This window comes from Ursus americanus, chromosome 16 (genome assembly GCF_024610735.1).
Source record: "Ursus americanus isolate L20-20 chromosome 16, mUrsAme1.1.p, whole genome shotgun sequence".
In the NCBI taxonomy this organism is placed as follows: Eukaryota; Metazoa; Chordata; class Mammalia; order Carnivora; family Ursidae; genus Ursus; species Ursus americanus.
Window position 1 is genome coordinate 4,417,608 of NC_142142.1, and position 12,287 is coordinate 4,429,894.

Genomic DNA, 12,287 nt, shown 5'->3' on the forward strand with positions numbered 1-12,287 from the left:
GAAAGAATAGCTATGCCTAATGACACCCAGTTCCATCCTTCTTCATTCCTCCTCCTGGGTATCCCAGGGCTGGAAGGTGTGCACTTCTGGATTGGATTTCCCTTTTTCTTTGTATATCTTATTGCACTCCTGGGGAATGTTGCTGTCTTGTTTGTGATCCAGACTGAACATAGTCTCCATGAGCCCATGTACTACTTCCTGGCCATGTTGGACTCCATCGACCTGGGCTTGTCCACAGCCGCCATCCCCAAAATGCTGGGCATCTTCTGGTTCAGACTCAGGGATATATCTTTTGAAAACTGCCTTTTGCAGATGTTCTTCATCCACTTCTTCACTGGCATGGAGAGCGTTGTGTTGGTGGCCATGGCCTTTGACCGCTACATTGCCATTTGTAAACACCTTCGGTACACCATGATCCTCACCAGCAGAATCATCAGCATCATTGGAGGCATTGCTATCCTGCGGAGTCTATGCATGGTGACCCCACTGGTGTTTCTTCTCCTGAGGCTGCCCTTCTGTGGCCACCATGTCATCCCTCATACCTACTGTGAACACATGGGCATTGCCCGTCTGGCCTGTGCCAGCATCAAAGTGAACATTCTGTTTGGCCTTGGCAACATTTCTCTCTTATTATTGGATGTGCTCCTTATAATTCTGTCCTATGTCAGGATCCTCCATGCTGTCTTCTGCCTGCCCTCCAGGGAGGCTCGACTCAAAGCTCTCAACACCTGTGGCTCCCACATTGGTGTCCTCTTAGCTTTTTTCACACCAGCATTTTTCTCTTTCTTGACACACCGATTTGGCCACAATATTCCTCAATATATCCACATTTTCTTGGCCAACCTCTATGTGGTTGTTCCCCCAGCCCTCAATCCTGTAATCTATGGTGTCAGGACCAAGCAGATTAGGGAACGAGTCCAGAGGGTTTTCCTCAAGACAGATAGCTAGGAAGGTCTGTGTTAGAGTTCATGTTTCCTGCATTTTAAAAAGTAGGGTTATTTTATGTCTAACCCAGCAGGAAGGAGGATGAATTGCAGGGGAATATTGAGACCAGTAACATTATCTTTGAATGGCAGGTTTTATATTTAAAGTTAATAATATGTACATTGATAATATCAGATTGGGACAATTAGATATCCAAATGCAAAAAGAATAATTTAGATTCTTATTTTACATCATAGAAAAATTAACCTACAATGGACAAGTGCTAAAGTATAAAACCAACACAAAAATTATTTGTAATATTGCTCACATAAAATTTTATAGATATGAGAACAATAGTAAGAAATATTTTTAAATGATTGGACTTCTCTAAAATTAAAATAATATATATATTTTCTTCAAAAGATACTAGTAATAAAATGAAAAAGGAAGACATAATCTGAGAGAAAATATTTATACCTCGTGTACGATAAAGGGCTTGTATAAAAATATATAAAGAACTCTTGTAATTCAATTATAAAGTGTCAAATTACTCAATTAGATTAGAAAAGTATCATACATACATTTGTTAATACACATAAATAACTAGTCAATAAGTACATAAAAATGCACTTTATAATTCGTCACTATGGATATGCATATTAAAACCACAGGGCTGAAAGTCAGCCCCTCTCTCTGTCCAATACAAATTCCCTTAGAGGTGTATTTCCTGAGAGTACTTCTCAGTGTATCTTCTATATGAAACTCTCCATCTCAGAAGCTATTTCTTGGGAACCAAGTTGATGAAAGGTCATTTTTTATGATGTATTTTCAACATTTTGGTGTCATGCTTTATATTTTCACTTTAACTTTTTTTTTTAATATCTTTCTGGACTTTTTTTTAATGCCCACTGCAGTTTTAATGAGTTAAGCATAAAGCTACTCTCACATGCTACTACAGATAAGTTTACAAGTCCTTATATCTTTTTTTGGTAATTTATTTTATTTTATTTTATTTTAAGTTTTTTAAGTTTTTACTTAATTCCAATTAGTTAATATACCGTGTAATATTTGTTTCAGGTGTATAATATAGTGATTTAACACTTCCATACAATACCTGGTGCCCTCCTAATCCCCATTACATATTTAACCCGTTCCCCCATCTACCTACCTTCTGGTAAACGTTAGTTTGTTTTCTGTAGATAAGAGTCTGTTTTCAGTGAAACATGCAGCATTACCTACAATAGCCAAATTATGGAAACCGCTCAAGTGTCCATCAACTGATGAATGGATAAAGATGTGGTGTGTGTGTGTGTGTGTGTGTGTGTGTGTATTTATAAAGATGTAGTGCATGTACACACACACACACACACACACACACACACACACACACTAGAATATTATTCAGCCATAAAGAAGAATGAAGTCTTGACATTGGCAATAACATGGGTGGACCCAGAAAGTATAATGTTAAGTGAAATAAGTCAGTCTGAGAAAGACAAATACCATATGATGTCACTCGTATGTGGGATTTAAGAAACAAGTGAGCAAAGGGGAAAAAAAGAGATAGGCAAATCACTTTGAGGTTTTTCAAAGCTGATGTGTTTTATTTAGCTTGAAGCTTTTAGTTATTTTTGTCTTTAGTTTTCAGCAATGTTACTTTTTTTATTATGTTCAGTTAGCCAGCATATAGTACATCATAAGTTTTTGACGTAGTGTTCAACGATTCATTAGTGCATATAACACCCAGTGCTCAGACTTGATGTGCTATTCTTTTTTAAAACAAAGTCATTATGATTGAAATTTGTAGATTTGTAAAAAAATTGTTTTATCTGAGTATAGTTGATGCACAATGTTACATTAGTTTCAGGTGTACTACTAGTAATTCAACATGTTTATACATTATGCTGTGGTTACCACAGTGTAGCTGCCATCTGTCACCATACAACACTGTTACAATAGCATTGACTATATTCCCTATGCTTTACCTTTTATTTTCAGTGACTTACTCATTCTATAACGGAAGCCTATATCCTCCACTCCCCTTCCTTTTTTGCACATCCCCTCATTCTCCTCCCCTCTGGTAACCATTAGTTTGTTCTCTATATTCATAGGTTTGATTCTGCTTTTTGTTTGTTTATTCACTTGGGTTTTTTTAGATTCCAAATATAAATGGAATAAATGGAAATGGAAAAGACAAATATAGTATTTGCCTTTCTCTGTCTGGCTTGTTTCACCTAACATAATGCCATCTAGGCCCATCCATGTTGTCACAAATGGCAAGATCTCATTCTTTTTTATGGCTGGGTAATATTCCACTGTGTGTGTGTGTGTGTGTGTGTGTGCACACGCACATGCACTACGTCTTTATCCGTTCACATATCAATGGACACTTAGGTAGCTTCATTGGCTATTGTAAATAATGCTCAATAAACATAGGGATACACATATCTTTTCAAAGTAATGTTTTCATCTTGGGGTGTAAATACCCAGTGGTGGAATTATTGCATCATATGGTAATTCTATTTTTAATTTTTTGAGGAACCTCCATACAGTTTTCCACATGGCTGCACCAATTTACATTCCCACCAACAGTGCATGAGGGTTTCTTTTAACTTACGTCCATGCCAACACTGGTTATTTCTTGTGTTTTTGACTCTAACCATTCTGGCAGGTGTGAGGTGACATCTCATTGTGGTTTTGATTTGCATTTCTCTACTGATTAGTGATAGTGAGCATCTTTTCATGTGGTTGTTGGCCATTTGTATGTCTTCTTCTTTGGAGAAATGTCTGTGTCTTCTGCCCATTTTTTAATTAGATTTGTGTGTGTGTGTGTGTGTGTGTGTGTGTGTGTGTGTGTGTGTGTGTTGAGTTTTATAAGTTCTTTATACATTTTGGATATTAACCTCTTATTGGATATGTCATTTGCAAATATATTCTCTCATCCAGTAGGTTGCCTTTTTGTTTTGTTGATAGTTTCTTTTGCTCTTTTAAATAAATGGTGCTGGGAAAACTGAACAGCTAATACAAAAGAATGAAACTGGACTACTTTCTGACACCTTACACAAAAATAAACTCAAAATGGATGAACACCTATATGTGAGACATAAAACCATAAAATTCTTAGAAGAGAACATAGGCAGTAATTTCTTTGACATTGCCTATAGCAACATTTTTCTAGATATGTCTCCTAAGAGAAGGAAACAAAACCAAAAATAAACCATTGAGACTACATCAAAATAAAAAGCTTTTGCATAGTGGAGGAAATCATGTAGTTTGAATGAAATCATGTCTTTCTGAATGAAATTATATCTTTGTAGTTTTATAAAAATAAATATATAGCAGAAATCCTTTGAAATATTGCTTCTATGTCATTTTCTCTCTCTTTGTCTCATGTGATTCTGGTTAAACCTAAGTGGCTTGGTTACCTATTACTGTTTAATCCACTTTCTGTTTAGAGGCATGAGGGCATGAAACAATCTAACTCATCTCATACATTTTCTTGACTGGAATTTAGTAAGGTTAAGCAGCTCTGTTCTCTGCTTCATACTGTTTAGGACCTCCAATGTAATCATTCCAATTGCTGAGAGTGACCCATATGACTGGTGGCTGGAACTAGTGGGCTTTCAAATAATTTCTCCTCTCATGTCTGGCTTCTAGGCCAGGATAGTTGAAGGGCTCATCCAGGACTCTTGTCCAGAGAACCTGCATGTGGTTTCTCCAGTATAGTGGTCTCAGGATCAACCTTCTTACAAAGGCCCAAACAAGTAGTCTTCCCAGCAGTATGAGATGGAAGTTGCATGGTCTATTAACATCAGTTCTGAGGACTTATATAACACTGCCTTCAAAACACTTATTGTTTTAAACAGCCATCTGCCTCCTCAAATTCAGAGAGAGAAAAATCAGACACTTTTTGATGAGTGAAGTGTCAATGGTTTTTAAAGAACACAGGCCACCCTTTCATAATAAAACACTCAGCAAATTAGGAATTGAGGAGAACTTCTCACCATAAAGGACATTTATGAAAAATCAACAGCTAACATTATATTCAATGATAAAAGACCAAACAGTTTTCCCCTAAGATCAGGAACAGGACAAGAATGTCTGTTCTCATTCTTGGTATTCAAGGTAGTGCTGAAAGTTCTAGCCAGAGCAATTAGCAATACAGACAAAAAAACCTATTAGAGTAAATGGCCACATTGATGTATTCATATTTATCTATAATAAAATATTCAGCAAAATTGCAGGAAGAAAAGGAAACCCACAAAACCAATGTATTTCTATACACTCTCGATTAAAAACACACAAAGTAAAAAACAATTCCCTTTACACTAACATTAAAAGAATAACGTACTCAGAAACACATTTAAGCAAAATTTGCACAATGAAAATTACAAAACATCGATGAAAGAAATGATAGAACTAAGTAAATGGAAACACATCCTTTGTCTATAGATTGAAGACTTAATATTATTAAGATAGCAATATTCTCCACAGCAATCCATAGATTCAATGCAATTGTTATTAAAATTTCAGTAACCTTCTTTGCAGAAAGAGAAATTCAGATCTTAAAATTCATATTGAATTGCAAGGAGTGCCAAATAGTCAAAATAGTCTCAAAAAAAAAAAAAGTTTGAAAGATTCACACTTCCTACAAAGCTATGGTAATTAATACAATATGATGCTGGCATAAGGATAGACCTACAGATGAATGGAATAGAGATTAAATTTAAGAAACAAACTCAAGGGGCACCTGGGTGGCTCAGTCATTAAGCATCTGCCTTTGGCTCAGCGTGTGATCCCAGGGTCCTGGGATCAAGCTCCACATCGGGCTCCCTGCTCTGCTGGGAGCCTGTTTCTTCCTCTCCCACTCCCCCTGCTTGTGTTCCTTCTCTCGCTGGCTGTCTCTCTCTGTCAAATAAATAAATAAAATCTTAAAAAAAAAAAACAAAAATGAACTCAAGAACATATAGTCAAATATCTATATTCATTACAATTCAAAAGAGGAACAAATAGTTTTTTAAAAATGGTAATGGAGAGGCTCAGTTGGTTAAGGGTCTGACTTGCACTCAAGTCATGATCTTAGGGTGCTGGGATCGAGCCTGCATCAGGCTCCCTGCTCAGTGGAGAGTCTGCTTCTTCCTCTGCCTCTTCCCCAACACCTGCTTGTGCTCTTTTTCTCTTTCAAATAAATAAATAAAATCTTAAAAAAGATAAAATAAAAATGGTAATGGAGCAACCAGGTGTCCACATGAGAAAGAATAAAGGTGGACCTTTACCTCACATCACACACACAAAGAGAATGAAAATGAATCAAAGACCTAAATACCAGAACAATAAATATGAAAACATTAGAAGAATACAAAGGAGTAAATCTGTGTGACCTTGAATTTGGCAATAGTTACTTAGATATAATGCCAAAAATAAGAAACAAGAGAGAAATTGATAAATTGGGGTTCATCAAAATTTTAGAAGTTCATTAAATGACACTTCGAGAGAGTAAAAAGAGAAACTGTAAAATGGGAAAAAGTGTTTGCAAACCATATATTTGAAAAAGGTCTAGTACCCAGAATATATAAACAACTCTTGCAAGTCAACAACAAGAACACAAGCAACTCAATCAGAAAATGGGCAAAGAGCTTGAATAGACATTTCTTTAAATAGAATATGTAAATGGCCAACATTAAGGTGGGGCTCAGTAACATTAGTCATTAGCGAAATGCAAATCAAATGCATGAGATTTCACCAGACACACAATGAAAGCTGTAATAATAATTTTTTAAAGAGACAAAATAAGCAAGTATTGACGGGTATGTGGAGAAGTGGGATTCCTCACATATTTTCATTTGGAATGTAAAATAGTGCAAGTGCTGTGGAAAATAACTGAGTGGTTCCTCTAAAATTCAAACCTAGACTTGGATAGGACCCAGCAGTTCTATTCCTGGATATATACTTGGAAGAATTGAAAACAGGTATCTGAACAAAAACTTCCATACTAATGTTTTTAATGGTACTACTTACCATAGCTAAAAGCTGGAAGCCACTCAAGTGTTCATCAGTTAAAGAATGAATATACAACATGTGGTATAACCATAGAATTGAATAATATTCAGCCATAAATAATAATGAAATCCTGGCACATCCTGCTACATGTATGAACCTTAAGACATTATGGAAAGTAAAAGAAGCTAGATACAAAAGGCCACACATTGTGTGAAACCCAGGATAGGAAAATCCACAGTGACGAAAAGCAAGTCGATGGTTCCCAGGGTCTGGGGAAAGGGGGGAAATGTGCAGTGGCTGCTTCCTTAGTACAGGGTTTCCTCTTGAAGTGATAAAAACGCTGTAGAACTAGATAGTGGTGATGGTAGCAAAACATTGTATATGTTCTAAATGTCACTAATGGGGAAGTTTATGTATATTTACCCACAATTAAAGAAAAAGACAACTAAAAATAACATCACAGTCTACCTTTTGGCCACAATTATTTACCTTCCTCCTTCATGTAAAACAAACAAACACATGGAAGTTTCTATTCCATTATACTATCATGCTTAGTCTCAAGGTACGTTATATCCCTATCTAAATCAGTTTCAAGTGCACCTGAGACTCTGTTTTTGGTTCGTTGAGTATGATTTATCTTTGTACAGAGACCTGTGAACTCATGCAGAAAGTATCCTACCCTACATCCAACATACAATAATGAAACAGGCACAGCACAAGCATACGACACATTCCAATTCAATAAAGGGAAAATGAGAGGGACACGATAATCATTGGCCCATGACCATGCAGAACGTGTTTGCTGATTATTGCTCTGGAAGTGATCCCTTATTACTCTTGGTTTTGCCTCTGGGCTCTTGATTCCACCATCTGAGTCATACTTCCCTTTTTATATAATGTAGCTCTTGTTGCCCCCTTGGTAACTATTTTCCATTTCCTTCTTACCTGTCAAAATTCAGTTGTCCAATGTCTTCTTTTCCTTTAGCACTGTTTCTTTTTCATTCCAAGCTGGTATAAGGTCTTTAAAATTCTTGTGGGTTTCTTGTGTGTCAATTTACAAACCTGGTCCATTAAACAAAAGCCACAATTAGAATTCCCTTCAAGATATATCTTTCTCTACTTTAGACCTTCTGTGAGTCTCCTTTAGGGATACTGCCATTAAGATTCTTAGTAGCTTCACAGATTAATGAAGAAAGTCTGTGAGTCATGCCCTTAACATCCTGTCAGAAATGATGTATGAGAAACTAACCTAAGTCTTTGAGATCTTAAAGATTTTACAGTCACACTATTAGTATGATCTTGGGCTTGGAGCTATTTCTTATTTTGAGAATGTTTTGCAGTGAGGAGAGGGTGAGAATGGAAATAGACTTGATTTTAAAAACCAGCACATCAATAGCCAAACTGTGGAAGGAACAGAGATGCCCTTCAACAGATGAATGGATAAAGAAGATGTGGTATATATATACTATGGAATATTACTCAGCCATCAGAAAAGATGAATGCCCATCATTTGCATCTACATGGATGGAACTGGAGGGGATTATGCTAAGTGAAATAAGCCAAGCAGAGAAAGACAATTACCATATGGTTTCATTCATATGTGGAACACAAATAATAGAGCAGAGGACCACAGGAGAAGGGAGGGAAAACTGAATGGGAAGAAATCAGAGAGGGAGATGAATCATGAGAGACTCTGGACTCCAAGAAACAAACTGAGGGTTACAGAAGGGAGAGGGGTGACCGGGTGATGGGTATTAAGGAAAGCACATGTTGGGATGAGCACTGGGTGTTATAAACAACTAATAAATCATTGAACACTACAACAAAAACTTATGATGTACTATATGTTGGCTAACTGAACATAATGAAAAAATATTAGGTAATTTTATTTAAATAAAACTAAAAAAAATAAAAACCAGTACATTTATATTTTCTCTAAATTTTGTTTGAAAACCAAATAATCCCATCTTTAACTCTTCTCTCTCTATTCAAATTTTATTATATATATAGCTAAAAGAAACCAGCTGGCCCTTCTGTCATTCTGCCTGGAAGTCTCTTTGGCACAATCCACCAGTTCTTTATACATATTTTCTATTTTCCATTTTACCGAATGCAACAGTTTGGCTAAATTTTATATCTCTATATAGAAAAGATCCTTCTTACCAAGCTTTCAATTCTGTCTTCCTCACTTTTCTTCTGCCTTCACTAGAAGTCTTCTTAAGGCCCATCAATCTTCCTCTCTGTGCACAGCCCTCAAACCAATGACACATGTTTTGGGGTGTTAATAAGATGGAACTTGGTTAAAAGTAGCCATTTTTCTCTTGGTTTTTCTATTCTTGTGTATAAATTATCCTGAAACTTAATGGTATGAAGTCAACAGATTATATATTTTATTATGTTCACAGATTTTATAGGTCAGGAATTCAGAAAAAAAAGTACTAGGGAAACTTCTTTATTTTCTCTATAAAACAGAGTATCAGATGAGGTAGCTGAAACGGATAAAAGTCCTTTAAAGAACTGCAACAGGTGGAGTAGGTGACCCTAAGCTAGTTTCTTCACTTTAATGTCTGGAGCCCAGGCTAGGAAAGTGGTTGGATGGGCTCAGTTAACACTCTTGTATGAAGCTAAGCTCTGTAAGTTTCCTTGTGTCTGAGTGGCTTTCCTCCGCCCTGGTCATCGGCCCTTTTCCCTGCTCCTGTAATCATTAAACAACTAGTGGGGTAATGGTGAGTAAGAAGTCGGGCTCACCTTATTGAGCTTCCTTCTTTCCCAGATCTCGTCTCCTCATATCTTTGTTGCTTTGTCAGGTCTTTCACCAAAATAGGTCATGAGAAGTGGGACAAAGGAACTACGGGCACATCAGATTTAAGCTATAATACAGATGATGTAGAACCAAAAGAGCCAGGGAAGACTGATGGAACATGTCATTGAAGAAGGCAGCTGACATCTTAACAGTTCAGGTATTAATCAGGAGCTTAGACTTTAAATTTGGAAAGCAGAAAAGATACTGAATCTCATTGGAAAGGAAAGAATAGATGACTCTTGCTCCATAGTTCCAGTGAAGGTGGGAAGTTCTCTTAGAACTCTCCAGTGAATATCACAGTTGATGCCAAGAATCCAGGGAGACTACAGCCCGATCCCACTGGAAGGACGGCAGCTGCATCAATATAAATGCCTCTTCCTTGCCTAGAAAAGTGGGGACCCAGAGAAATGCCAGACAATGTTTCCAAAGTCCATCCTCTCAGAGACATTTGGAAAGCAAGGTAAGGCTGTATTGCCCTTGGGGGGCTGTGGGAAATAGCATGAGAAATGGGGAATGAGTTCATGCTCACCCAGAATAGGGAGCAGGAAGGAAAGTAAGCACATAATACAGATAAATACAGGAAATACATAAATACAGGAAAAAGGAGAAAGTGAATACACAGACAAGCTTTGGGTATTACAAATTTTACACCCATAAACTATAATGGCCGCAGACATTCCTACGTGTACATATTTCTCTTTGTGTTTATAGTCCTACACATGCCGCCCCAGGTCACATGCAGAAGAAAACTCTGAATCAGCTCAGCTACTTTTTCTTACCTTATGTACTAGGGACCAAATGCGAACATCAAGAGATCAAGGACCATGTGTTCTCGGTAACTGATACATTGTCAGTCCTAATAAATTAGATAGACGGGTATGTTTTTAACAATGGAATTCATGGATGAAACATCATGAAGCATAACTGAATGCCGGTAGGGTTTGTTCCATTTTGTTTTGCTTTATTTTGAAGAGGGCCCAAGACCAGGATGAGAAAGTAGCTAAGAAAGGCGATAGCACATGGGTCGTTCTTGTTATTTTAGAGTATCATATGCTGTGGGACTTGGAATTAGGCATAAGAAGATAAAAAGGTGTACAGCAGAGTTTCTCAGCCGTGGCACTACTGACGTTTTGGGTCAGATCATTCTTTGTTCTGGGAGGGGGGCTGTTCTGTGCAGTGTGGGGTGTTAAACAGCATCTCTGGCACCTACCCATTGGACGCTGGTAGCACTTCCCTCAAGTTCTGACAGTCAGAAATATTTGCAGGCATTGCCAACTATACCCTAGGGAGAAAATGGCTGCTGGTTGCAAAACACTGGAATAAAGAATCATTCCTCCTTTCCTTATCATTTACAGGACATGAAATGGTGTTTATGTGTGTGGGGAAAGGTGAGTGGGTAGGTGGAGGCTGTGGAATATGGTAAAGTAATGAGTAACATGACACAGAACTGAGAAAATGTCTGGTATAATTCATTTCAGGACATTAGAAATCATGGTCCCCAGGGGGAGAGTCTGGGGCCTCGTCTCATTGCCGTACCTGGCGTCTCATTGCCGTACCTGGCGAAGATTTAGGGATATGTGAATATACATTGATAGAAAAGATCAGCATATAGTGAAGGAATGAATAAGTGACTGGTTGGTTAACTGATTTGGAAATGTGGCTGTTGAAACACTCAGGAGGGTACCAACTTGTAGGAAGTTAATGGTCCTGGAAAATCAGAAGTGAGAATGAGATTAGCTTTCTTCTTTGGATGTAAAAACATAATAATTCTACAACCTCATGCTCTACTTTGCTCAAGTGACCCAGATGCTTTTTATTTAAAGATAGAACCATTAATCTCCAGAATGTGGAAAAGGTTGCAAAAAGAGCCACAGAGCCCAAGTCTTAAATGGCAAACCAATGAACTCACCCTATGAGGCAGGGCCAGTAATAATTTCGATTATTATGTTTATTATTATGTTTTGATTATTATGTTCTCAAAACATATATGTATTTCTCTCTACCTAGAATAAACTTCCTTTGCTTGTCCTGTGCACAAAGTTGCCCTTGATCCATTTACCTTCTCCATGGAGTTTCTTTTGTCCTATTCATAACAATAGCATTTGCTGTATTTTTCTACCATAATGCAACATTTTATTCAGTTTTCATTTTTTCATTTATATTTCCCTCACTCCACTGTGAAAGCATCGGTCAGGTCTTATTCAAATTTTCCATCTAAATTTCTATCCTAATTTATCCCTTCTTTCTGCCACTTCTACCAGGCCTCTCACATGGACCACTTTCTTAGCTAGAGGCTGTGATGGTTTTTTTGTATATCTATCTCTGATGAGTACTACTCAAGTATGAACTCCCCCATTTTCCAGCCACCGATCCTCAGCATCTACCATTTTCAAGTTGTTTTCAAAATAGTTTTATCTCAAGAAGTTACCCAATAGAGAACTCTTCCTGTTTTCTTAAAATATTAATTCAGGATAAAAAACTGCAACATTTTGGTACTCAAGCTAGTTACTATATAACAAATCTCTTAATAAATTCCTTTTTATTTAGTCCTTAAAGAAAT

At 37.1% G+C, this 12,287-nt stretch overlaps 1 protein-coding gene across 1 annotated transcript; it reads left to right on the plus strand.

Annotated features, from left to right (window-relative positions):
- On the plus strand, positions 1-948 carry LOC123782684 (olfactory receptor 52E8-like). The gene has a single exon (XM_045782956.2). It carries the CDS (start codon positions 13-15, stop codon positions 946-948), a length of 936 nt encoding a protein of 311 aa, XP_045638912.2. The 5' UTR covers positions 1-12.
- The last annotated feature ends 11,339 nt before the right edge of the window (positions 949-12,287 follow it).